The sequence below is a fragment of the Pleurodeles waltl genome, chromosome 3_1 (assembly GCF_031143425.1).
Source record: "Pleurodeles waltl isolate 20211129_DDA chromosome 3_1, aPleWal1.hap1.20221129, whole genome shotgun sequence".
Lineage (NCBI taxonomy): Eukaryota > Metazoa > Chordata > Amphibia > Caudata > Salamandridae > Pleurodeles > Pleurodeles waltl.
In genome coordinates this window covers 955968496-955995513 of record NC_090440.1, presented here as the reverse complement: position 1 = coordinate 955995513, position 27018 = coordinate 955968496, and the positions used below count along the sequence as shown (strand labels likewise).

The window sequence follows — 27018 nt, the reverse complement described above, 5'->3', positions numbered from 1 at the left end:
AATATATATATATTCTTGGTGGTCATGTGAGCATTTCTGCTGCAGATAACACTTAGGAGTGATGCCCATCTCTCCTTTAGTTTCATCTTTTACAAGGATCCTTTTACAAGGCTCTGGGGCGCACATGCTCAAAAAGAAAATGGAGGCCATTTTCCATCTCTCTCCTGCCCTACCAGTCACCTACAGCCCCCAACCCATCACCCCTACCCCTCCTTTTTAGTTTGCGGTGCTCCTCTGGCCAGACCAGTGCACCTCGAGAGTTCCAGAAAGTGATGGTGATGGTGGTGGTTGTATCCCTTTTGCAGAGTTTGGGAATACCAGTCTTCCCATACCTCAACAACTGTTCCTGATGGTAGGCTTGCTCACAGTCATAAACCACCTCCAGAGAGTGCTGATTTGTTGGGCTGCTGGATCAATGCGCTGAAGCCACACCGGACTCCTTCACAGCAGCTCGCCTGAATTGGTTCTTTCCTAGATACTGTGCTTTTTTTAGCCTTCCCTCTGCCTCCACTAGTCCAGGAAATTTTGGCTGTGATCTGATGTTTCAATCTTCATCCAGGGTCTCCGGGAAGCATTGCTGTGGTGCTGATTTAAAATATGTGAGGAACTTGCAGGTAAACGTATCCATCAGAACAGGTTACTTCCATTTGGTAAATATCTTTCTGGTGGGTACTCTTATCAACCTACTGATTCCTCACCAATCGCAACCACTTCCCTGTTCTGAGGAGTGGTTCTAGGTATAAGGATAATAAGGTTCCAATTAAGATTTTGGTACACTGGAAAACCATTGCCAAGTTTGTTGGCCTCCTCTCCACTATAATGATGTGAATAAAATTAAAAACTGAAGTTAGGGTTCTGGGGTGGTGCCTATTTGACTTTGGTGGTGTCTTGTCCGGGGTGGAATCCACAACCTACTTGCTAAAAGAAACTGTTAAAACTTATCTGGATCGACTCTTGTGCCTTGGAAGACTCAAAAAATGAGGAATTTATGGGCAGGTAAATTATCTACCAGAAAGTTTGTTTCCAAAGTTAAGTAACCTGTTTGGCTATGATGGTTTATCAACAGCACCTCTTGTGGAGGACTTCCTTTTTTGCTGCCTTTCACATCAGAAGTGTGAGCCAGTTGGTTCCTTGTAATAATATATTTTTGGACTTCTTTGAGGAGAGTTACTCAAGTCGCAAACCCAAGATTATTCCTAAAGTAGCAACACAATGCGACTTAAAAAAAAAAAAATTACAATTTTCTTTTCACACCTAACTTCTACAGCACACAATTCTTCATTCCTTTGCTGTTAAGAGATGTTTACTGTTCTACCTGAGTCACACCCCGAATATTTAGATCAGTTATTTGTGACTTATGATCTATCTTGTAAGGGTAAGCACTTTGCAGATTTTAGTCACGTCGATCATCTTGTACATCGTATTGCCACAGTGTGATGAGCAGACCTATTTCTGGCATCAAAGCCCACCCCGCCAGAAGTACAGCCTCCATCCATGACTGGAGTCTGCTGAATTTTCTCAGAGAAAAATATGTAAAGCAGCAACGTGGAGGACAATTCATACAGTCACGTAGCATTACTACATTGATGTCTGAACCAGAAAGGAATTAGCAGTGGGATAGGATATGCTTCCAAGCCTTTTCTCAGAAGGTGACTTCTATTTGGGCCTCGAAGGCGCTTTCGAAGATGATGCATGTTTCAGCACTGAAATGTCATTCTGCGCCGATGTCAAACCACCAGTGGGTGATAAAGGTGCTGTCAGGGAAACTGAACGCTGATCTGAAGCCTTAAGTCAGTGCTGGTCATTACTGGAAGGCAGTGGTGGCCCAGACGGCTGTGACCCTGAATGAGGGCTCAAAGCTGTGGAGGAGTGGTGAGTACTTTGTTGTGATGTTGTACTCATTGCATGCTTCATCTGGCGTTGAGCTGTGGTCGACTACAGATCTGGGTACTCTGAGTCCAAGGGGAATCCAGTTCTGGGCTGAAATGGTGTTGCCTGTCTAGCATCAACATCCTCCCATTTGAAATCCTCCCCTGAAGATGTCAGGGGTCTCATCTCTGTTGTTCCTTGTCATGCTGTGCAAGTTGGTGATCTCCATGATTGCGGATGGTCTTCTTGGACTGAAGAGTGTGGCAGTCAAAGCAGGAGACTTGGTTGTGGTCTGGGAACAGGCAAAGATTGCAGACCTATATTCCGTGAGTATTTAGAGTGGCACTGTGGACAGCATCTAAAGGGTGTTTTTCCATCATGCTGTGACCATTCTGAAATGTTAGACTCATGGAAAAGAGCCCACTGAGGATGGCCGTCGCCACAAGACTGAAGCAGTCAACCACAACAGTGGGAAAACAGATGCACTGTATAGATTGTCCAAAGGCTACCAGGAGCAGAGAACTCGAGAGGCCTCAACGGAGGTTGCCACACAGCATCTACTTAGAGCCTGACGAAGCACATCTCAATCCAACTGCAGAAGAAATCAGTCTAACCATGGAGTCAATGCCCATGTGCACTGCCGAGTAAGGGAGGAGTAGATATACCTTGTGATCCAAAAGATGTTTTTGAAAACAATTTATACACATCCGAGCCCAACACTAGAAGGTAGGAATATGCACAGCATGTAAGTCTACAGCACTGCATGCCACAAACAGATGCTTACAGGATAAGCAATATTTTCCTTCTCTATTCTGACTTTTGGCAGACAAGTTATAGCTTTGATTTTTCACAGGTTCATAGTGTACATCTCTCTGCTCCTTCTGAATACTCCTTACCTTTATACTCAAGTGTACGAATTCTTCATAATCTCCAGTATTGGATCTTTCAAAGATTCACATGCACATGCTTGAATCATTCCCAGTTGAAACCAACAGTACCATTGAAAGCAGTTGAGAAAATTCTACGTAAGAGTTAATGCTGAATACATTCACTTGAATAGTTTTAGTGTAATTTTCTACTACACGTCATATGATGGGAGTCTCCCTGAGCTCTGCTCAGTTTTTCCTTCAGAAAAGGTACTTCAGGAAAATTTCTCTTGAGGTCAGAGCTATCTCTCTATATTTTATATAGATTTATATTTCCTGACCATGTCATATCCCTCTGAATGCAATCTCTTTTTGCCACAAGCACCACATGGTCTAAATAAACTCACTTTAGGTTTATAGGTCTAAAGTGAGTTTATTTAGACCATGTGGTGCTTGTGGCAAAAAGAGATTGCATTCAGATGACTCTCATAAAGATTGCATTTACTGACTTCACCGTGAGCATGCTGTGAAAGGCAGCAACATTTGTCACACTTTCACTCACAAAAAGTCAAGGACAGAGGGGTGATTGTTATTATGGTTGCAAAAGCTAAAATCTAATGAAGATCCTCTTTGTGAAGAGGTAAGTGATGATTCTTCTACAACTGCTAAGTCCCGCAATAGGGATAGACCTCATGGGAAAGAGACTTCCAAACTAGCTTTTAAAGAAAACTCCTCATGAGTCCTCTAAGCACCTTTTGAAAAGACCACTGTCTACATTGTCAAAGTCGACAATATCATCGACGACCACACGGTCAATGGCAGCTCCATCGATGACGACCGCCTCAACCAGAACACCACCACCAGCAGCAACACTGTCCAAGAAAACACAACCCACAGAGGCACCATTAACACCATAGAGGCCTGCTTCTATTAAACAACTTGTTGAACCATCAGATAAGGATGTAATACTTCCTGCTCACACATCTCCAAGCAAAGTTTTGCCATTCCCACTGGCACATTTGCTTGATCTATGACTTTAAAGGGCTGATGAAAAAATTGGGAAGGGCCATACCTATTTTTGATTTTATTTGGCAAGAGGGACTAAAAATGATGAAAAACCCAGCCATGGTCTCGGCAGTAATGCCCAGATTAGACAAAAATACAAAGCTCCAGGTGACCCTCCGGCATGTCTAGTGGGCCACCCTAAGCTGGATTCTGTTATTACACAAGCTACTCACAGGCATTCTAAAAATCCATCTACCCCGGTCACTGCTCCACCTGATAGGGATGGACGCTGCCTTGATAACATCGGCAAATGTTTCTCTAGTATGGCAGCCATCACAGAGCAGTCAATTCTTTAGCAGTCCTAGAGAGATTCGACAGACAGATGTGGTACAATTTATAGAGCTCTCTTACCCTAAGATGTGAGGGTGGATGCCAAGAAGATTCTCCAACAGGGAGAAAGAGCATCGGATGAAATTGACTGTGCCATAGACATTTCATCAACAGGGTTCAGGCAAGTAGCTTGGTTGGCAGTACTTTGGAGACGAGGCTGGCTGAAAGCATAATCCTTCAGCCTAGAGGTCCAAGTAAGATCTTGGAGATGCCATATGACGGGGAAGTTTTGTTCAGCAGACATATTGATGATGCTTTGAAAACAATTAAAGCCGGCACTGACACAGCGCAGTCTCTAGGTACTCTACAGATGAAAAGGCAGCCCTTTTGAGGAGCTAGTCAGAGGCTCCTACTCCTATTGAGGAGGATTTCAACCTTACAAACAGCATTTGTAACAAATCCAGGCTCAATATTGTTCCCAATACGCACAGCAATACCACCAATCTTCATTGGCTGCATACAAGCAACCAAGAAGAGGCAAACAGCCCCCCCAGAGGGCAGGATACAACTAGAAAACAGTGACCCCTTCGTAGTGCTGGTTTCCTCCCACTACTAAACAAAACAACTTCGGGGACAAATGTCCAAGTACCTTTGTCAATTGTCCCTCATCACTAGTGACAAGTGGGTCCTGGACATCAGGAGCTCGGTGACATACAGTCAAATTCATTATCGGACCGCCAAACATTCCCCAAAAAGGACCCCACCTCACCATCTAAAACAGCTTTTGATGGACATTTCTTTCATGCTAGCGAGAGTTGCAGTAGAAGAGGTCCCAAAGACTTATTGGGAAATCAGTTTTACTTCCGTTTCTTTGTCATAAGCAAAAAATCAGGAGATTGGCACCCTATACTGGACATTTGGAAGCTCAACAAATACTTGAAAAAAACATCCTTTGCATGGTCACCCTGGAAGGCATTTTACACCTTCTTAACCATGGGGATCACATGATGACCCTAGACTTAAAAGATTCATATTTTCATATCCCAAGTCATACAAAGCATTGAAAGCTTTTAAGATTCTCTGTAACCGGCATCCACTACCTATCAGAGTCCTCCCCTTTGGCCTCAAATCAACCCCACATTTTTTTACAGAGTGTCTGGCCCCAGTGGCAAACCACTTGACAGGAAAGCTTCCAGGTATTTCCTTACCTGGACGATTGGTTAATAAAAGCTCCAACTATCAACAAGCCACAGCAGATACAACCCAGTGCCTCACACTTTTCAAGAAACTAGACCTATAGTAAATGCGCAGAAATCTTCTGTCACCCCACCAACAAGATTAATGTTCTTAGGTGCAGTCCTTGATACCATCCGGGTCAAGGCATACATCTCTCATGAACAACAGCCAAAGACTCAACGGCTAGCCCAAAACCGCAGCAAAAGGTCCGTTTCAGGCCGGCACTGAAAATCATTACTGGGAATGCTATCTTCTGCACTCCACTGATCCTGAATTGAGACTATGTATGCACTCACTACAGGAAGAACTAGTCAAGGGTCATACATCGACATCATCCAAGTCACCCCGACCATGGTAACTTCAGTGGGATGGTGGTCGTACAATGGAAACATCACTCAAGGCCTAATGTTTCTCTCCTAAACAGCAGACTTTGTCTTAGCAACAAATGGGTGACTAGAGAGATGAGTGCTCAGCTCCAGGATCTCCATCAGTGGCAGATGGAATATCACCGAAAAGAGCATGCATTTAAATAACACTCAAAGCCATACAACTCTCTCTATCGTTTGTGCCCATAGTAGCATGCTCATCTGTCCTCATACACAAAGACCGTACCACAAGCATACATTACATCAACAAGAAGGGAGGTACAAGATCATCATCAGCCCTGTCAAAACCAGCACAGACAATTTGGGAATGGGCCCTGCAGCACAAGATAACTCTTGAAGCTAAATATGTCCCGGAACGTCCAGCATGGTTGTGGACACATTGAGCAGAACGTGTACCAGCTGCCACAAGTGGAAACTCTATCAACAAACTCGAGAGCCCATATTGACCCGCTGGGGCAAAGCAAAGCTAGATCTGTTTGCAACCAACAGCAACCAGAAATGCCAATGTTATGCAAGTTGGTATCACCAGAAAGCGTTGTGGGGGAATGCGTTTTTGATAAGCTGGTCAAAAATCTTTGCATACGCTTTTACCCCGTTCCTGTTAATACCGAGGATGCACAAGGAAATGAAAAAGGAACCATGCCGGTTAATGACCATTTCTGCAGGTGGCAGAGGCATTTCTGGTTCACAGAACTCCTTCTTTTTTCGGAAGATTACTAATGATGAGCAACGGCTAAGTACTTCATTCCAGTCCAACTTCACTACATTTATCGGCCTGGATCCTGAGTTCCATGAATTCACAAACTTAAACATCCCACTAGAATGCCGAAACATTTGGGCGAAACCTAAGGCAGATACTGCCAATCTAACCTGTAAACTCAAGTGGAAACGTTTCTGTCTCTGGTGCAGGGATGTGGTATTTCATAAAATATCTACATGTCCACTGGACAGGTTGCTTCTCACATCTGCTTGCCCTGTTAAAAAAAAAAATTAAAAAAAATCTACTTGTCCCTTTGGTGCCATATAGTACGGCAACAAATTATGGCAGCAATCTCATTATGTAAGAACTCTGATAATAGCCTCTCTGATTATGCTGGAGCTAATACTATAGTAGGACTAGAATACTAGTACCTCCAAAGCCCTATTATAGCAATTTCCTTATTTTGCCAACTTTCTGCAGATTTGCGTACTGGGTCTGGAGAAAAAACAGTAAGCAATTGTTCCAGGGCTGGAATGCCTTTGAGTCTGTGCAAACCTACTAATGTGCATGTGTTAAGGATTTTCACCAGCTCTTCTCTAATATTTTTCAATATTGAGAAAGGTTGGAAATTTACTCGTAACAAGGGCAGAAGTAGAAATTCTTCCAGGGTTGGGGAAAAAAGTGGTTGGGGGAAAAGTGAACCAGTGAATGCTCGATAGTTTTGCATGAGCAAATCTACACCTGCATATTTGGTTGTGGTAAAACACAGTTCACAAATATGTTCTAGGAGTACGATTTCCTGGTATACTTCTGTAAATTCTTGTGAATTCATGAGAGCCACCAAGTCAAAGACCTATACCATGGGTGAACTTATGTGACTTTCTTTAAGAATTGGGTTTCTGATTAGGTCTTGTGTTAACCAAGACACTTTTCTATCTATCCATCCACTGGCTTTACTGTGAGTGATAGTATTTTGCTCTTCCACAAGGAGCATATTGGCACACAAAGTATTTTTGTTCAGTGCCAGAAACTATTGTGGCAATGTGTGCCTTTTGAGACACAAAAACCTTTTTTGTTTTTTTGTCAAAGTTTTTTTACAATGGTGCGGGCCTGGCAGCTCTCACAACAAAGTGTTAAAAAAGTAATGTCAAAACAAGACATGCAGTGACAAAACCAAAAGACTAACAACCAATGTCAGATGGGTTGGCTTCACCAGTTCTTGTTTGTTTTCATGTTTCCCATAATCTTGTTGAAAATGGTTACCCTGATTTTCCATAATTAATATTTTTGGAAATACTAGCATGCATCAACAGATTTTACTAAATGATACTTCAGTAAAATAGTACCTAAAATTTCACAGTAATTCAGCAAAGCGTTTTTTTCCTACTTGCATTTTTTTTCTGAACATTTTATTTTTAAAGCAAAGAATCATCAGCCTTGATTAAAAGCTTCTGTAAACTTTTGCAGCTAATCAGAGCTCATTCTGGGAGCAATATATGTAAACATATATTGTTAAACTTTTCAAACGTATATGCACTTTTTTTTTTTTTCTGGAACCACTGTCAGTAGTGCAGTGAGACCGTAGAATGTTTATTTAGAGCTCTCACCCTAATAATAAAGGCCTTCCATTAGTGAGACATAAATACGAGTTTAAACAGCTTTAACATATGGACACAAATATTATCTCATCTGCAGACAGTTCCCTTCTCAGTAAACTGGCAGCCAAAAGATTTGTGCTGCAGCGGGGTTGGGCCTACTTGTCTTAAGGACAAAGTAACATAAAAACTTGTTGTCCTGACCTCAAACAATATGTCCTGGGCTTCGGGCTATAGGAATTCCTCATCCCTGCAAGCATAAGTTGTACATCCATTCTCTTCTGACCGGGGACAAATCCTACCATATTTCCTACATTTAGCAAAATCTAAACTTTCACCTTCATCCATTAAGGTATATCTGGCAGCGATATCTCGCTTTCGCAGATCAGACAAACAACTGTCACACTGGTCCGCACGAGTCATAAAGCAGTTTCTCAAGGGACTCTTCAGAGTTTTTCCTCCGGTAAGAGAGCCCCCTCCTCCCTTGGCATCTCAATGTGCTGCTGAGACAGATAATGAAACACCTGTTTGGGCCAGTGCACAAAAGCAACTTAAAATACCTTGCTTTGAAAACAGCAATACTTCTTGCAAGAAGAGTTAGCGACATTCAGGCATTTACACTAAAATAACCTTTCATCCAATTCAAAAATGAGGACAAATCCCAAATTCATACCAAAAGTACCTTTTGGATTTCCACTTAAATAAACTGATGGTTCTAAAAACATTCTTCCCTAATCCTAAAGTGCAGAGAGATCTCTTCACAATCTAGACATCAAAAGCTGTTTTACATTTTATTTACATAGAACGAAACAGACCAATTATTTGTTCCATATGGAAATATGAGAAAATATTTTCTAGTATCAAAGTACTGTAGCAAGATGGATTGCAACCACCATTCAATTCTGCTACAGACAAGAAGGAAAAACCTTAACACACAGAGCTAAGGCGAATTCCACTAGGACCGTTTAACTTCCACGGCTAAACATGGCCCAGCAGGCACACCTTTACCCAGCATTACTGCCTGGATGCGACTGACAAGAGTGATGTAGCGTGGGGACAAGCAGTTTTATGGCATCTATTTCACTAAGGTGAGCCAGTTCTATTTCACACCTTCCTCACTGTCATTATAATATGTTGTATTTACAAATGCTAACTGCTGACTATTCTGATTCAAGCATGTGAACCTATGAAAGATCCAATACTGGAGAAGAAAATAAGTTACTTACTTGGAACTGTAGTTCCCCAGTATTGGTATGTTTCGGAAATTCACATGCGACCCATCTTCCTCCCCCAAAGAGGCTACCTTCTTTACCTGTTGTATACATCTCACTTCTGCTCGAAAATCTGAGAGATTGGAGCCTCTGTGGTGAGTGTTCTAAAGGGTTCTGCCGCCAGATTGGCTGGACGTTTGGTCTCTTTAAATGACACTAATAAAGTGAATGTATTAAACATCAACTCTTATGCCGAATTTTCTCTACTGCTTTCTGTGGGACTCCCAATTCCATAATGGGGAATGATTTAAGCATGTGAATCTATGAAAGATACCAATACTGGAGAGCTACAGTTAAGTCACTTATTTTCTTATGTTCAGTTTATAGCTAGGCCCGTCAATGGTTTTAGTAGAGTTGAGACTGAAAGGTTGTAGGAAGTTGGCTCTGTATGTGCTATTTCAAAGTAAGGAATAGCATGCACAGAGTCCAAGGGTTCCCCTTAGAGGTAAAATAGTGGTAAAAATAGATAATACTAATGCTCTATTTTGTGGTAGTGTGGTCGAGCAGTAGGCTTATCCAAGGAGTAGTGTTAAGCATTTGTTGTACATACACATAGACAATAAATGAGGTACACACACTCAGAGACAAATCCAGCCAATAGGTTTTGTTATAGAAAAATATCTTTTCTTAGTTTATTTTAAGAACCACAGGTTCAAATTTAACATGTAATATCTTGTTTGAAAGGTATTGCAGGTAAGTACATTAGGAACTTTGAATCATTTCAATTGCATGTATACTTTTCAAGTTATTGACAAATAGCTACTTTAAAAGTGGACACTTAGTGCAATTTTCACAGTTCCTGGGGGAGGTAAGTTTTTGTTAGTTTTACCAGGTAAGTAAGACACTTACAGGGTTCAGTTCTTGGTCCAAGGTAGCCCACCGTTGGGGGTTCAGAGCAACCCCAAAGTCACCACACCAGCAGCTCAGGGCCGGTCAGGTGCAGAGTTCAAAGTGGTGCCCAAAACGCATAGGCTAGAATGGAGAGAAGGGGGTGCCCCGGTTCCGGTCTGCTTGCAGGTAAGTACCCGCGTCTTCGGAGGGCAGGCCAGGGGGGTTTTGTAGGGCACCGGGGGGGACACAAGCCCACACAGAAATTTCACCCTCAGCAGCGCGGGGGCGGCCGGGTGCAGTGTAGAAACAAGCGTCGGGTTTGCAATGTTAGTCTATGAGAGATCAACGGATCTCTTCAGCGCTGCAGGCAGGCAAGGGGGGGGCTTCCTCGGGGAAACCTCCACTTGGGCAAGGGAGAGGGACTCCTGGGGGTCACTTCTCCAGTGAAAGTCCGGTCCTTCAGGTCCTGGGGGCTGCGGGTGCAGGGTCTTTTCCAGGCGTCGGGACTTAGGTTTCAGAGAGTCGCGGTCAGGGGAAGCCTCGGGATTCCCTCTGCAGGCGGCGCTGTGGGGGCTCAGGGGGGACAGGTTTTGGTACTCACAGTCGGCGAGTAGTCCGGGGGTCCTCCCTGAGGTGTTGGTTCTCCACCAGCCGAGTAGGGGTCGCCGGGTGCAGTGTTGCAAGTCTCACGCTTCTTGCGGGGAGTTGCAGGGGTCTTTAAAGCTGTTCCTTGAAACAAAGTTGCAGTCTTTTTGGAGCAGGTCCGCTGTCCTCGGGAGTTTCTGGTCGTCGTCGAAGCAGGGCAGTCCTCAGAGGATTCAGAGGTCGCTGGTCCCTTTGGAAGGCGTCGCTGGAGCAGAGTTCTTTGGAAGGCAGGAGACAGGCCGGTGAGTTTCTGGAGCCAAGGCAGTTGTTGTCTTCTGGTCTTCCTCTGCAGGGGTTTTCAGCTGGGCAGTCCTTCTTCTTGTTGTCGCAGGAATCTAATTTTCTAGGGTTCAGGGTAGCCCTTAAATACTAAATTTAATGGCGTGTTTAGGTCTGGGGGGTTAGTAGCCAATGGCTACTAGCCCTGAGGGTGGGTACACCCTCTGTGTCTCCTCCCAAGGGGAGGGGGTCACAATCCTAACCCTATTGGGGGAATCCTCCATCTGCAAGATGGAGGATTTCTAAAAGTTAGTCACCTCAGCTCAGGACACCTTAGGGGCTGTCCTGACTGGCCAGTGACTCCTCCTTGTTATTCTCATTATTTTCTCCGGCCTTGCCGCCAAAAGTGGGGGCCGGGCCGGAGGGGGCGGGCAACTCCACTAGCTGGAGTGTCCTGCGGTGCTGTGACAAAGGGGTGAGCCTTTGAGGCTCACCGCCAGGTGTTACAGCTCCTGCCTGGGGGAGGTGTTAGCATCTCCACCCAGTGCAGGCTTTGTTACTGGCCTCAGAGTGACAAAGGCACTCTTCCCATGGGGCCAGCAACATGTCTCTAGTGTGGCAGGCTGCTGGAACTAGTCAGCCTACACAGATAGTCGGTTAAGTTTCAGGGGGCACCTCTAAGGTGCCCTCTGGGGTGTATTTTGCAATAAAATGTACACTGGCATCAGTGTGCATTTATTGTGCTGAGAAGTTTGATACCAAACTTCCCAGTTTTCAGTGTAGCCATTATGGTGCTGTGGAGTTCGTGTTTGACAAACTCCCAGACCATATACTCTTATGGCTACCCTGCACTTACAATGTCTAAGGTTTTGTTTAGACACTGTAGGGGTACCATGCTCATGCACTGGTACCCTCACCTATGGTATAGTGCACCCTGCCTTAGGGCTGTAAGGCCTGCTAGAGGGGTGACTGACCTATACTTGCATAGGCAGTGAGAGGCTGGCATGGCACCCTGAGGGGAGTGCCATGTCGACTTACTCGTTTTGTTCTCACTAGCACACACAAGCTGGCAAGCAGTGTGTCTGTGCTGAGTGAGAGGTCTCCAGGGTGGCATAAGACATGCTGCAGCCCTTAGAGACCTTCCTTGGCATCAGGGCCCTTGGTACTAGAAGTACCAGTTACAAGGGACTTATCTGGATGCCAGGGTCTGCCAATTGTGGATACAAAAGTACAGGTTAGGGAAAGAACACTGGTGCTGGGGCCTGGTTAGCAGGCCTCAGCACACTTTCAATTGTAAACATAGCATCAGCAAAGGCAAAATGTCAGGGGGCAACCATGCCAAGGAGGCATTTCCTTACACAACCCCCCCCCCCCCCCCCCCCCCAAACGAAAGAGGATGAGACTAACCTTTCCCAAGAGAGTCTTCATTTTCTAAGTGGAAGAACCTGGAAAGGCCATCTGCATTGGCATGGGCAGTCCCAGGTCTGTGTTCCACTATAAAGTCCATTCCCTGTAGGGAGATGGACCACCTCAACAGTTTAGGATTTTCACCTTTCATTTGCATCAGCCATTTGAGAGGTCTGTGGTCAGTTTGAACTAGGAAGTGAGTCCCAAAGAGGTATGGTCTCAGCTTCTTCAGGGACCAAACCACAGCAAAGGCCTCCCTCTCAATGGCACTCCAACGCTGCTCCCTGGGGAGTAACCTCCTGCTAATGAAAGCAACAGGCTGGTCAAGGCCATCATCATTTGTTTGGGACAAGACTGCCCCTATCCCATGTTCAGAGGCATCTGTCTGCACAATGAACTGCTTAGAATAATCTGGAGCTTTTAGAACTGGTGCTGAGCACATTGCTTGTTTCAGGGTGTCAAAGGCCTGTTGGCATTCCACAGTCCAGTTCACTTTCTTGGGCATTTTCTTGGAGGTGAGTTCAGTGAGGGCTGTCACAATGGATCCATATCCCTTCACAAACCTCCTGTAATACCCAGTCAAGCCAAGGAATGCCCTGACTTGAGTCTGGGTTTTTGGAGCTACCCAGTCCAGAATAGTCTGGATCTTGGGTTGGAGTGGCTGAACTTGGCCTCCACCTACAAGGTGGCCCAAGTAAACCACAGTTCCCTGCCCTATCTGGCATTTGGATGCCTTGATAGAGAGGCCTGCAGATTGCAGAGCCTTCAAAACCTTCTTCAGGTGGACCAGGTGATCCTGCCAGGTGGAGCTGAAGACAGCAATATCATCAAGATAAGCTGTGCTAAAGGACTCCAAGCCAGCAAGGACTTGATTCACCATCCTTTGGAAAGTGGCAGGGGCATTCTTTAAACCAAAGGGCATAACAGTAAACTGATAATGCCCATCAGGTGTGGAGAATGCTGTTTTCTCTTTTGCTCCAGGTGCCATTTTTATTTGCCAGTACCCTGCTGTCAAGTCAAAGGTACTTAAGAATTTGGCAGCACCTAATTTATCTATGAGCTCATCAGCTCTAGGAATTGGATGAGCATCTGTCTTGGTGACAGAATTGAGCCCTCTGTAGTCCACACAAAACCTCATCTCTTTCTTTCCATCTTTGGTGTGAGGTTTGGGGACTAAGACCACTGGGCTAGCCCAGGGGCTGTCAGAGCGCTCAATTACTCCCAATTCCAGCATCTTGTGGACTTCCACCTTGATGCTTTCCTTAACATGGTCAGACTGTCTAAAGATTTTGTTTTTGACAGGCATGCTGTCTCCTGTGTCCACATCATGGGTACACAGGTGTGTCTGACCAGGGGTTAAGGAGAAGAGTTCAGGAAACTGTTGTAGGACTCTCCTACAATCAGCTTGCTGTTGGCCAGAGAGGGTGTCTGAGTAGATCACTCCATCTACTGAGCCATCTTTTGGGTCTGATGACAGAAGATCAGGGAGAGGTTCACTCTCTGCCTCCTGATCCTCATCTGTTACCATCAACAGATTCACATCAGCCCTGTCATGGAAGAGCTTAAGGCGGTTCACATGGATCACCCTCTTGGGGCTCCTGCTTGTGCCCAGGTCCACCAGGTAGGTGACCTGACTCTTCCTTTCTAGCACTGGGTAAGGGCCACTCCATTTGTCCTGGAGTGCCCTGGGAGCCACAGGCTCCAGAACCCAGACTTTCTGCCCTGGTTGGAACTCAACCAGTGCAGCCTTTTGGTCATACCAAAACTTCTGGAGCTGTTGGCTGGCCTCAAGGTTTTTGGTTGCCTTTTCCATGTACTCTGCCATTCTAGAGCGAAGGCCAAGTACATAGTCCACTATGTCTTGTTTAGGCTCATGAAGAGGTCTCTCCCAGCCTTCTTTAACAAGAGCAAGTGGTCCCCTTACAGGGTGACCAAACAGAAGTTCAAAGGGTGAGAATCCTACTCCCTTCTGTGGCACCTCTCTGTAAGCAAAAAGCAGACATGGCAAGAGGACATCCCATCTCCTTTTGAGTTTTTCTGGGAGCCCCATGATCATGCCTTTTAATGTCTTGTTGAATCTCTCAACTAAGCCATTAGTTTGTGGATGGTATGGTGTAGTGAATTTGTAAGTCACTCCACACTCATTCCACATGTGTTTTCGGTATGCTGACATGAAGTTGGTACCTCTGTCAGACACCACCTCCTTAGGGAAACCCACTCTGGTAAAGATACCAATGAGGGCCTTGGCTACTGCAGGGGCAGTAGTCGACCTAAGGGGAATAGCTTCAGGATACCTAGTAGCATGATCCACTACTACTAGGATGTACATATTTCCTGAGGCTGTGGGAGGTTCCAGTGGACCAACTATGTCCACACCCACTCTTTCAAAGGGGACCCCCACCACTGGAAGTGGAATGAGGGGGGCCTTTGGGTGCCCACCTGTCTTACCACTGGATTGACAGGTGGGGCAGGAGAGGCAAAACTCCTTAACCTTCTGGGACATATTGGGCCAGTAGAAGTGGTTGACTAACCTCTCCCACGTCTTGGTTTGTCCCAAATGCCCAGCAAGGGGAATATCATGGGCCAAGGTCAGAATAAACTCTCTGAACGACTGAGGCACTACCACTCTCCTAGTGGCACCAGGTTTGGGGTCTCTGGCCTCAGTGTACAGGAGTCCATCTTCCCAATAGACCCTATGTGTTCCATTTTTCTTGCCCTTGGACTCTTCAGCAGCTTGCTGCCTAAGGCCTTCAAGAGAGGGACAGGTTTCTTGTCCCTTACACAGCTCCTCCCTTGAGGGTCCCCCTGGGCCTAAGAGCTCAACCTGATAAGGTTCAAGCTCCAAAGGCTCAGTTCCCTCAGAGGGCAGAACTTCTTCCTGAGAAGAGAGGTTCTCTTTTTCTGACTGTGTTGCAGTTGGTTTCCCAACTGACTTTCCTTTTCTCTTGGTAGGCTGGGCCATTTTTCCAGACTCCAGCTCTACTTTTTCACCCTGTGCCTTGCATTGTGCTCTTGTTTTTACACACACCAGTTCAGGGATACCCAGCATGGCTGCATGGGTTTTTAGTTCTACCTCAGCCCATGCTGAGGACTCCAGGTCATTTCCAAGCAGACAGTCTACTGGGATGTTTGAGGAGACCACCACCTGTTTCAGGCCATTGACCCCTCCCCATTCTAAAGTTACCATTGCCATGGGATGTGCTTTAGTTTGATTGTCAGCATTGGTGACTGTATAAGTTTTTCCAGTCAGGTATTGGCCAGGGGAAACCAGTTTCTCTGTCACCATGGTGACACTGGCACCTGTATCCCTCAGGCCCTCTACACTTGTCCCATTAATAAAGAGCTGCTGCCTGTATTTTTGCATGTTAGGGGGCCAGGCAGCTAGTGTGGCTAAATCCACCCCACCCTCAGAGACTAGAGTAGCTTCGGTGTGGACCCTGATTTGCTCTGGGCACACTGTTGATCCCACTTGGAGACTAGCCATTCCAGTGTTACCTGGATTGGAGTTTGGAGTGGAACCTTTCTTGGGACAGGCCTCGTCTCCAGTTTGGTGTCCAGACTGACTACAGTTTCGACACCAGGCCTTTTTGGGATCAAAGTTTTTACCCTTGTACCCAGGATTGTTTTGTGAAGAGGCTCTGGGCCCACCCTCCTGTGCAGGTTTTTGGGGGCCTTTAGAAGACTCTTGACTATTTTTATTTTTGGCTGTCTCACCACCTTTCCCCTGGGGAGGTTTTGTGACCCCTTTCTTTTGGTCACCCCCTGTGGAAGTTTTGGACACCCTAGTCTTGACCCAATGGTCCGCCTTCTTTCCCAATTCTTGGGGAGAAATTGGTCCTAGGTCTACCAGATGCTGATGCAGTTTATCATTGAAACAATTACTTAACAGGTGTTCTTTCACAAATAAATTGTACAGCCCATCATAATTACTTACACCACTGCCTTGAATCCAACCATCTAGTGTTTTTACTGAGTAGTCTACAAAGTCAACCCAGGTCTGGCTCGAGGATTTTTGAGCCCCCCTGAATCTAATCCTATACTCCTCAGTGGAGAATCCAAAGCCCTCAATCAGGGTGCCCTTCATGAGGTCATAAGATTCTGCATCTTGTCCAGAGAGTGTGAGGAGTCTATCCCTACACTTTCCTGTGAACATTTCCCAAAGGAGAGCACCCCAGTGAGATCTGTTCACTTTTCTGGTTACACAAGCCCTCTCAAAAGCTGTGAACCACTTGGTGATGTCATCACCATCTTCATATTTAGTTACAATCCCTTTAGGGATTTTCAACATGTCAGGAGAATCTCTGACCCTATTTATGTTGCTGCCACCATTGATGGGTCCTAGGCCCATCTCTTGTCTTTCCCTCTCTATGGCTAGGATCTGTCTTTCCAAAGCCAATCTTTTGGCCATCCTGGCTAACTGGATGTCCTCTTCACTGGAGTTATCCTCAGTGATTTCAGAGGTGTTGGTCTCTCCTGTGAGGGAACCAGCACCTCTGACTATTATTTTTGGAGTCCGGGTTTGAGAGACCCTGTTCTCCCTAGATAGGACTGGTAGGGGGGAATTTTCCTCCAAGTCACTATCCTCTTCCTCTGAGTTGCCACCCTCAGAGGGGTTGGCCTTTTCAAACTCTGCCAAAAGCTCCTGGAGCTGTATTTTGGTAGGTTTGGGGCCCATTGTTATTTTCTTTATTTTACAGAGTGACCTTAGCTCCCTCATCTTAAGATGGAGGTAAGGTGTGGTGTCGAGTTCCACCACAGTCACATCTGTGCTAGACATTTTGCTTCTAAAAGTTGGAATACTTTTTAAGAATCTACAACTGGTTCTAGAATCTAATTCAAACTTTTACAGACTTTTAAACTCTAAAAGAAATGCTAAACAGGATCTAACACAAGGCCCTAGCAGGTCTTTTAAGAATTTAGAAAACTTTTCAAATTGCAAAAATCAATTTCTAATGACAATTTTGGAATTTGTCGTGTGATCAGGTATTGGCTGAGTAGTCCAGCAAATGCAAAGTCTTGTACCCCACCGCTGATCCACCAATGTAGGAAGTTGGCTCTGTATGTGCTATTTCAAAGTAAGGAATAGCATGCACAGAGTCCAAGGGTTCCCCTTAGAGGTAAAATAGTGGTAAAAATAGATAATACTAATGCTCTATTTTGTGGTAGTGTGGTCGAGCAGTAGGCTTATCCAAGGAGTAGTGTTAAGCATTTGTTGTACATACACATAGACAATAAATGAGGTACACACACTCAGAGACAAATCCAGCCAATAGGTTTTGTTATAGAAAAATATCTTTTCTTAGTTTATTTTAAGAACCACAGGTTCAAATTTAACATGTAATATCTTGTTTGAAAGGTATTGCAGGTAAGTACATTAGGAACTTTGAATCATTTCAATTGCATGTATACTTTTCAAGTTATTGACAAATAGCTACTTTAAAAGTGGACACAGTGCAATTTTCACAGTTCCTGGGGGAGGTAAGTTTTTGTTAGTTTTACCAGTTAAGTAAGACACTTACAGGGTTCAGTTCTTGGTCCAAGGTAGCCCACCGTTGGGGGTTCAGAGCAACCCCAAAGTCACCACACCAGCAGCTCAGGGCCGGTCAGGTGCAGAGTTCAAAGGGGTGCCCAAAACGCATAGGCTAGAATGGAGAGAAGGGGGTGCCCCGGTTCCGGTCTGCTTGCAGGTAAGTACCCGCGTCTTCGGAGGGCAGGCCAGGGGGGTTTTGTAGGGCACCGGGGGGGACACAAGCCCACACAGAAATTTCACCCTCAGCAGCGCGGGGGCGGCCGGGTGCAGTGTAGAAACGAGCGTCGGGTTTGCAATGTTAGTCTGAGAGATCAACGGATCTCTTCAGCGCTGCAGGCAGGCAAGGGGGGGCTTCCTCGGGGAAACCTCCACTTGGGCAAGGGAGAGGGACTCCTGGGGGTCACTTCTCCAGTGAAAGTCCGGTCCTTCAGGTCCTGGGGGCTGCGGGTGCAGGGTCTTTTCCAGGCGTCGGGACTTAGGTTTCAGAGAGTCGCGGTCAGGGGAAGCCTCGGGATTCCCTCTGCAGGCGGCGCTGTGGGGGCTCAGGGGGGACAGGTTTTGGTACTCACAGTCGGAGAGTAGTCCGGGGGTCCTCCCTGAGGTGTTGGTTCTCCACCAGCCGAGTCGGGGTCGCCGGGTGCAGTGTTGCAAGTCTCACGCTTCTTGCGGGGAGTTGCAGGGGTCTTTAAAGCTGCTCCTTGAAACAAAGTTGCAGTCTTTTTGGAGCAGGTCCGCTGTCCTCGGGAGTTTCTGGTCGTCGTCGAAGCAGGGCAGTCCTCAGAGGATTCAGAGGTCGCTGGTCCCTTTGGAAGGCGTCGCTGGAGCAGAGTTCTTTGGAAGGCAGGAGACAGGCCGGTGAGTTTCTGGAGCCAAGGCAGTTGTTGTCTTCTGGTCTTCCTCTGCAGGGGTTTTCAGCTGGGCAGTCCTTCTTCTTGTTGTCGCAGGAATCTAATTTTCTAGGGTTCAGGGTAGCCCTTAAATACTAAATTTAAGGGCGTGTTTAGGTCTGGGGGGTTAGTAGCCAATGGCTACTAGCCCTGAGGGTGGGTACACCCTCTTTGTGTCTCCTCCCAAGGGGAGGGGGTCACAATCCTAACTCTATTGGGGGAATCCTCCATCTGCAAGATGGAGGATTTCTAAAAGTTAGTCATCTCAGCTCAGGACACCTTAGGGGCTGTCCTGACTGGCCAGTGACTCCTCCTTGTTATTCTCATTATTTTCTCCGGCCTTGCCGCCAAAAGTGGGGGCCGGGCCGGAGGGGGCAGGCAACTCCACTAGCTGGAGTGTCCTGCGGTGCTGTGACAAAGGGGTGAGCCTTTGAGGCTCACCGCCAGGTGTTACAGCTCCTGCCTGGGGGAGGTGTTAGCATCTCCACCCAGTGCAGGCTTTGTTACTGGCCTCAGAGTGACAAAGGCACTCTTCCCATGGGGCCAGCAACATGTCTCTAGTGTGGCAGGCTGCTGGAACTAGTCAGCCTACACAGATAGTCGGTTAAGTTTCAGGGGGCACCTCTAAGGTGCCCTCTGGGGTGTATTTTGCAATAAAATGTACACTGGCATCAGTGTGCATTTATTGTGCTGAGAAGTTTGATACCAAACTTCCCAGTTTTCAGTGTAGCCATTATGGTGCTGTGGAGTTCGTGTTTGACAAACTCCCAGACCATATACTCTTATGGCTACCCTGCACTTACAATGTCTAAGGTTTTGTTTAGACACTGTAGGGGTACCATGCTCATGCACTGGTACCCTCACCTATGGTATAGTGCACCCTGCCTTAGGGCTGTAAGGCCTGCTAGAGGGGTGACTGACCTATACTTGCATAGGCAGTGAGAGGCTGGCATGGCACCCTGAGGGGAGTGCCATGTCGACTTACTCGTTTTGTTCTCACTAGCACACACAAGCTGGCAAGCAGTGTGTCTGTGCTGAGTGAGAGGTCTCCAGGGTGGCATAAGACATGCTGCAGCCCTTAGAGACCTTCCTTGGCATCAGGGCCCTTGGTACTAGAAGTACCAGTTACAAGGGACTTATCTGGATGCCAGGGTCTGCCAATTGTGGATACAAAAGTACAGGTTAGGGAAAGAACACTGGTGCTGGGGCCTGGTTAGCAGGCCTCAGCACACTTTCAATTGTAAACATAGCATCAGCAAAGGCAAAAAGTCAGGGGGCAACCATGCCAAGGAGGCATTTCCTTACAAAGGTGCAATCCTACAGCATTGTGAACATTACTGTTTCATTACTGTACTCATAATTTCTGATGTAACACCACTGGAGGACAGCGAGTTTGATAGTGAGGCTGCTTGGAAAATGAACTCTTGGGAACAATATTGTTATTGAGTGTGTGATATGCTCTTTTTTTCATTATTGAGAAAAGATGCTTTCCCTTCTTTGCTAGGTTGAAATTGCTGCATGGCAGCAGCTCTTGCCTTTTTACATAGAGGAGAGAATTACATTTTTTGTCACAGCTTAATAGGAACTCCCAGGAATTAGGATACCTTAAAGCGTGATTTGGCATATGCTACGTATAACTGTCTCTGTTAGAAAAGCAAACTAACATTTTAACATTATGTAATTATTTGTTTCAGTATGGGCAAAACTAAAGAACCAGAAGGCCTCAGAGCGGTGGCAGCCTGATACAGAGGTCAGTTTAAATACTTTTTTTATTTTGTAATTGTGTTTATTAAATATCTGTTCTAGATAACCACTCTCATTGGACTTGTTGGTAACATCAAAAGAAAGATACAATGATTAAAAGGGACAGGCAGCTAAGACTGAAATGAGTTAGCAGTGTAGAACAGCCACATTATCGTTTGTCGTTTGTCCCTGACTTGGTAATGGTCAGCACAGGAAAATGATGGCTAGATTTGGTAAAGTGGCTGAGAAGAGTAGGCGTGTATGATGGCTAGATTTGGACAGGTGGATGAGAACAGGAGGAGTGTATGTTAGATTTACACTTGTAAAATTCCTTACAAGTGTGTTAGAGTTGGAGGGGCCTATATCAGCAGGAGATATCTGTAAAATGTGTAGAAAAGATAATTTAGCTTTCCTGAGCAGCGAGTGTCCGGGAACTCCTTGGGGGTCTGCAGTTTCCTTAAGCTATGGTTGGTGGCTTTTATGCCATAAACAAATTACATATTGTAAAACTATCTATACAAGTTTGTTTAATAAGCCAGTTTGCTTGTATGGAGGGCTGGGGAGCTTCTTAAAAGCAGTCCTTGTCAAGTGAGACAAAACCTGAAGTGAATATGTTTACATACTGTTCTATAAAATCGGGCCTTAAAGTGCACAGAAATGTGCTCAGTAATGTATGCAGACCACTGACACCTCCCAAGTGCATCTTTTCATCTTAACAATAAGAATAGATAGCAGACCACAGATGTCTGGGTTTGGTAAACAGAAATTGATATTGAGGCCTATCCATAAAATCCAACAACAGCCGAGTCAAGGCCAGTGTTTAACAAAAAAGGAGATTTTAAACCTCTTGCATAGGACTCTTTATAAATCAGATCCCTGGTCTAAAAAAGCTGGCATCTATGCACTGAGTAATTGACAATTGATCTCCCAGTGCAGCCTTCTTAGGAGATGCAGACAGAAGAAAGACCATAGCGGGATCTATCCAATCAGCTTTTCAGATGTGAACACTTCAAGTTAGTCACAAATTACCATTTTGTGGCCTTTGGAACCGCTCCCAGCAGATCAAACTTGCATACTGACCACGTCTTGTGTAAAATTACTTCCTTGTCTGATCAGCACATACTCCAGTTCAGTTAGAGCTTGGTCTCTGAAACTAGAAGTAGAAACTATGCTAGTGAAGCATGAGCTAGCTGGACGTGTGAATTCCTCCCTTTTTTGTAGCAGCCACTTGGGTGTTAAACAGTATGTGGGTGTTGCATTGTATTCAGAAGCTGAGAAGGATGTCTGCATATCAGCTGTCCTGTGTGAACTCGGTCTCACAAGATTTGATGGGAAACAATAGTACGTATACTGAAGGATGTTGTACAGTTGGGTTCCTCACATTTCACACTCAGAGCAAGGCAAAACATGCTAGTAAAGCTAGTTCTTTGTGTGTGCACTTTTTCCTCATCCTTCTGGCTGTCTAAGATTTCGAAATTTTGAGGAGTTCTCTGTACCTTGTTCTTTTTTTCTGTTAGTATTTTTATGCTCCACCTCAGAATAAACAGTGTCTGCAAATAATTGCTGAATGAAAGTGGTGTTGAAAATAGTTTCTTCAATCATAGTATGTGGAAGAATATAGTATGAATATGTACGTTTATTTTCATTTCAGGAGGAATATGAAGACTCCAGTGGAAATGTTGTGAACAAAAAAACATATGAAGATTTGAAGAGGCAAGGCCTTCTGTAAGCGTCGCCTCTGAAATCCTTACTAAAGGACATCTTTGGACTGCCGTGTTCTGATGTTAAAAGATAACCGAATGAACATGCTTTTCTTCGTTCTGAATCCACATGGAGTGTTCCGTGCATACTTCTCCAGCTAATTATCATAATTGTATAACTATGTACTGCATTGCTAAAATGCTGTATATGTTAAGATATGTTTGATTTTATATTAAAAATCCTTCCACCATTGCTTTGGAACCTTTTCGTTTTTTCCCTCCTGAAGCTTGAAAAATATGGTGAACCGCAACATACTTGTGACTGTTCAGAAGTGAGATGCAATGTCACTTCTTTTACTATTGAAGTAAACAATCTAAACTAACCACCCTCCAGTAGAATACTCCGTAAAATAAAAAATAACAAAAATACCCAATATTTCCCCCAATGCCGCATCTTTAGTGGAATGGAGAAGGGGGAGTAGACTGGTGCGCCCAACTTGAGAAGTACATTTATATTGCCCGTGGTTCTCCAAGATATGTGGGAGGCGAGGGCATACTACGGATCGGGGTTGTAACACACTACTGGCTGGTCCCTGCGAATATGGAATGTGTTGTAATTGTACTTCGTTTACCTAAAACTAATAAACATTGTTATTTTAAAAAAAAAATCCTCTGTATGGTAGACCTTTTCAGAAAAAAGCACTGCAAAATATACTTTTGTCGTCCATGATGCCTTTTTTGAGCATATGAAATCCATTCATGTGCACTCTCAATTGCCATCACAAATTGTCTGTCTTTTTCACATGGTTTTGTTTCATTGCATATATCATTGTTTCTGATCAATACTTTTAACTGCAGATTCCTTTCCTTGGAATACTTTCCAAGCACCAGACTGGATCAGGAATCTTTTCTTCACCAATGCCCTGTGCATGTGGCTTGGCTCTTTAGCACCACAGAAGTGACAGAGCAGAGGCATATATAAGCACCACTCCTGTGTGAGGACATAATTTCCTTTATTTCTGTGCTTCCAATTTTGTGTCTTCAGAAGATTTCTGAATCGAATTCCAGTGTGCTAGGGAATTAATTATATACCCACCTCAAACTACAGATCATGCCACATCTTCAGAAAACAGTTTTTGGTAACTGTCCGCTTTAGATCTTTCTCAGGTGTCTGGGCTCAGGTCATGAACTGGAGCTGTGTGGTAAAGCTTTGTCTCCTAACACAAGAAAAGGTCACATGCAAGACACAAACTTGGCCCTGCTGCTGAGGCCATTCCCTCAAGTGTTCAAATTCACATTCAGTCCTCTGGCAATTCGAAGTCAAAGTGCAAAACTGAAAAATGGAAGTGGGACTCAACCTCATTCCGCCACTCTGAACCAAAAGATGAGACACAAGGGTGTTATCATGTGAGTTAACTCTTGCAATCCCTGGTCACAGAGCTGATTCCTCAGCTGCCAGTGCACCCCAAGTTTCAGGGCCATTGGTGATGCCACTTGTGATCCAGCAGAAGCTTGAAGCCTTTAAGTAGAGCCATGCTACATATTTTTGGTGTGCTACTGGATCGCTCTGTCTCTCCTAGGGGTCCCAGGTAACTGAAGTGTTCCGCTGTCTAATAACTGCCTGACCTGCTTCTGGGTTCCATACCAACTTCAGTATACGTTTCCAATCCAGCTCCTAAACATACTCCAAGCCCTTCCATGTGGAGGCCACAGGCGGTGGAGGATGATTCATTGCGGATTCCAATGTTTGACACTGGACCGACTTCTGCTCAATGTCAATCAGTGTTGCACTGAGATTACAAACGTGCAACCAGTCTTCATGCATCCTAACTTTGACCAGGTGCCTCCATGAAGGTGGCTGCACCAGCAGAGGCTTGCCCTTATCGTTTTTGCCTCTTTATTCTGAACAAGGGACACACCAGGATGGGGATGAGTATGATCGGGATTAAGATAGTTTTCTCTGTCTTCATTACAGATATCTTTTACATTAATTGAGGCTAGTGGGCTTTACACCTCCCCTGAGGTAGGGTGTGACTTTCCCCTTGGGACACCACGGAAAAAAGTGCCTCCTTTTCGTTGGCGCTTTAGCAGGCAGATGAGGTCCTAGATTTACAACTGCCCGAGACCAAAACAGAAATGTTTCATCTTATGCCAGCAATGTCCCATTTAACAAGGTCCTAACTGATAAAACACACCCACTCTTGGCAATCCTGAATTTATTTTATTAAACATCCTACTCCAGACAGTCCTGTGATTCTAGCTTCAGCCAGTTAAGTGAACATCCCTCAACTCCCTGGATATGGAGCCCAAGAGGACTGAGGCTTTTGGCAATTGTGAGTTTTACTCTGCCAGTCTACTTTGCGGTCTGCCTATTGGGTCAGTACATGCATTGCCTCTGGGACATGGGCAGGGAGATCTTGCCAGTACTCCCAGAAGACCTTTTGGCATCCGTGGCTGAAACAGTTCATGATTGATAAGTGGTCAAATATGTTATCCATGCTATCCTAGATGCCACTTGATTGCCTAAGGATGGTGGTTGGCACAAGTGTTGGGATTCGCAAACATGCATGGATGCACTTATTTTCCAGTGATGTACAAGTTTCGCTCCTGGGATATACCTTTTGATGGTTCAACCTTTTTGGTTAAAAGGCAGACTGTGTTGCAGGGCTTTAAGATAAGTAGTCATTGCAGGCTCCCTGGGTCTGTGGACCCCTGCAAAGCAGCAACAATGCCATTTCTGAAAAACTCTGAGGCTATGCCAGAGGTTTGGCATATAGACATAATGTCTGCAATCAGAGCAGCAGTCACCCCAGACCTTTCTGATAGAGACTTCTAGCCACAGATTCCCCACCTTAAGAATATTTCCCAGGCATCAGGCTGGATCTGGACATTTTTCTGCAGTACCTCTGCATGCCGGTTGGCTTGTTCCATGCCACGAGACACAGATCTGGAGCTCTCTGACGCGCATCTCCATTTTCTCAGGTGCAAAGGATGTCACCCCAAAAACAACCAGTTTTAATCCTGTAGGGACTGTCCCAAACAAATGTCTGACAGATCCCCTATTGGGTGTGTCTGGGTTTGTGTCACAACTCCAAGGCCTGCAGTGACTGTACATCAATGAACATGAAGGTCAACCAGAACAGCGAGGCAAAACTTTACATCTCCAAGCACAAAAAGACGTTTTGGCAAAACTGATCTAAGTCGTGGTCCAAGTCCAAAGTTTGGTCCTGTTCCTGCTCCGGGAGTCACAAAGCCACTTTAGAGGCCGGTCTTCGTGAAGAATTAAGATCTGCTAGTCATTGGCTAAACAGTGGCCTCTGAAAGGACTGCATGCCCATTCTACCAGGGTCAATGCTGCTACCAAAACATCAACACACAAAGTTCCTGTCCTAGACATTTGCCAGGCAGCTACTAGGTTGTCCCGCCATACCTTCAGAAAGTACAACTGTCTGGATGGCCAGATCCATCAAAAGGGGAAGTTTGCTTGCTCTCTTCTGCATGACTTTCTGGTTTGAGACTATTCACAGGCCCACCTCTAATTACTAAGAACTGCTTTGGTATCTAGTCAAAAGTTGAGGAATCTGCAGCTAGATGTCCAGTCCTGATGCACCCTGAATTTCTGGATCCATTGTTCATGCTCAATCAGGTTGAGGCATTCAAGGAAGCCGTGTTGTGAATCTCGGGGTCTCTGTGGGCTACCTCTCAGGCTCCAAGTGTCAGAAGCTAGCTCTGTTTATACTATGTCAAAATGAGGTATAGTGTGCACAGAGTCCAGGGGTTCCCCAGAGGCTAAAGTAGATAATACTAATGCTCTCTTTTGTGGTAATGTAGTTGAGCTGTTAGGCTTATCATAGGGTAGTGCAGAGCACTTGTTGTACACACAGTCAAGAAATGAGGCACACACTTGACTAACTCCAGGCCAGTGTTTATATACAACAAAAATATATTTTGTTATTTTATTATTAGAACCAAAAGGTCTTTGTTGCAGGTACATACAGTTGAAAGTATCAGACATAAGTATCAAATGCATTTTGTTTGGGGTTTGCAGGTAAAGCAGTTTACAAGAAACACTTTTCAGTTTCAAAAGTTGACAGCAATTTTTCATAGGAGTCAAGGTCCAGCGGGGAAGTGTTAACAAATTTCAAAGGTAAGTACACGACTCAAGATTCCAGTCTTTGGGGGTTAGGATGTCCACAGGTCAATGTTAAGATTGACCCCAAAAGTGTCCCACCAGCAACACTGGGCTGGATGGGTGCAGAGGTCAAAGTTGGTGTTGGGTTTTCAATGGAATCCTATGAGGACTGGGGTGCTCAGTAGAAAACAGATTGCAGGCAAGTACTTGCAGCTTCAGGACACAGGTCTGGGAGGGTTTAGGTCAGTACCAAGCGCACCCTCAGCAGCACATGGGCGGCCGGGTGCAGGGTGCAAACATAGAGCTGAGCAGCCAATGTTTTTCAATGGGGAGATCCCGGGGGTCACAAATGATGCTGCAGGCTGGTCCAGAATGTTGGTTCCAAAAAAACGAAGGCTGGACAAGTAGGAGAGGCGCCCGCTGGACGTTGCCGGACTGTGTGTCGTATTCCTCAAGGCCAGGGGGCTGCGGGTGAAGGGGTCACCTTGGGCATCTGGAATCTTCGTTGCAGCCTGTTGTGGTCAGTGGGCTGCTCTGAATTCAGGCTGCAGGTGCCATCATCTTCGCCAGGAGTGGTCAACCCAGGGTGGACTCGAGGGCAAGGGGACCTTCTCTGGACTGATGGGCCACCTGGACTCTGGCCGTGGGCATCGGGTGCAGAGTGGG

General features: G+C 45.4%; 1 protein-coding gene across 1 annotated transcript in view; it reads left to right on the top strand.

The window, feature by feature from the left end:
* Positions 1-22473, top strand: part of SF3A3 (splicing factor 3a subunit 3) — a 242053-nt gene extending 219580 nt beyond the window's left edge. Inside the window, exons 17-18 of the mRNA XM_069223970.1 lie at positions 20472-20527; positions 22172-22473. Of these exons, the coding sequence (XP_069080071.1) occupies positions 20472-20527; positions 22172-22249 (134 nt within the window). The 3' untranslated portion in view covers positions 22250-22473. The remainder of the gene's footprint in view (positions 1-20471; positions 20528-22171) is intronic.
* The last annotated feature ends 4545 nt before the right edge of the window (positions 22474-27018 follow it).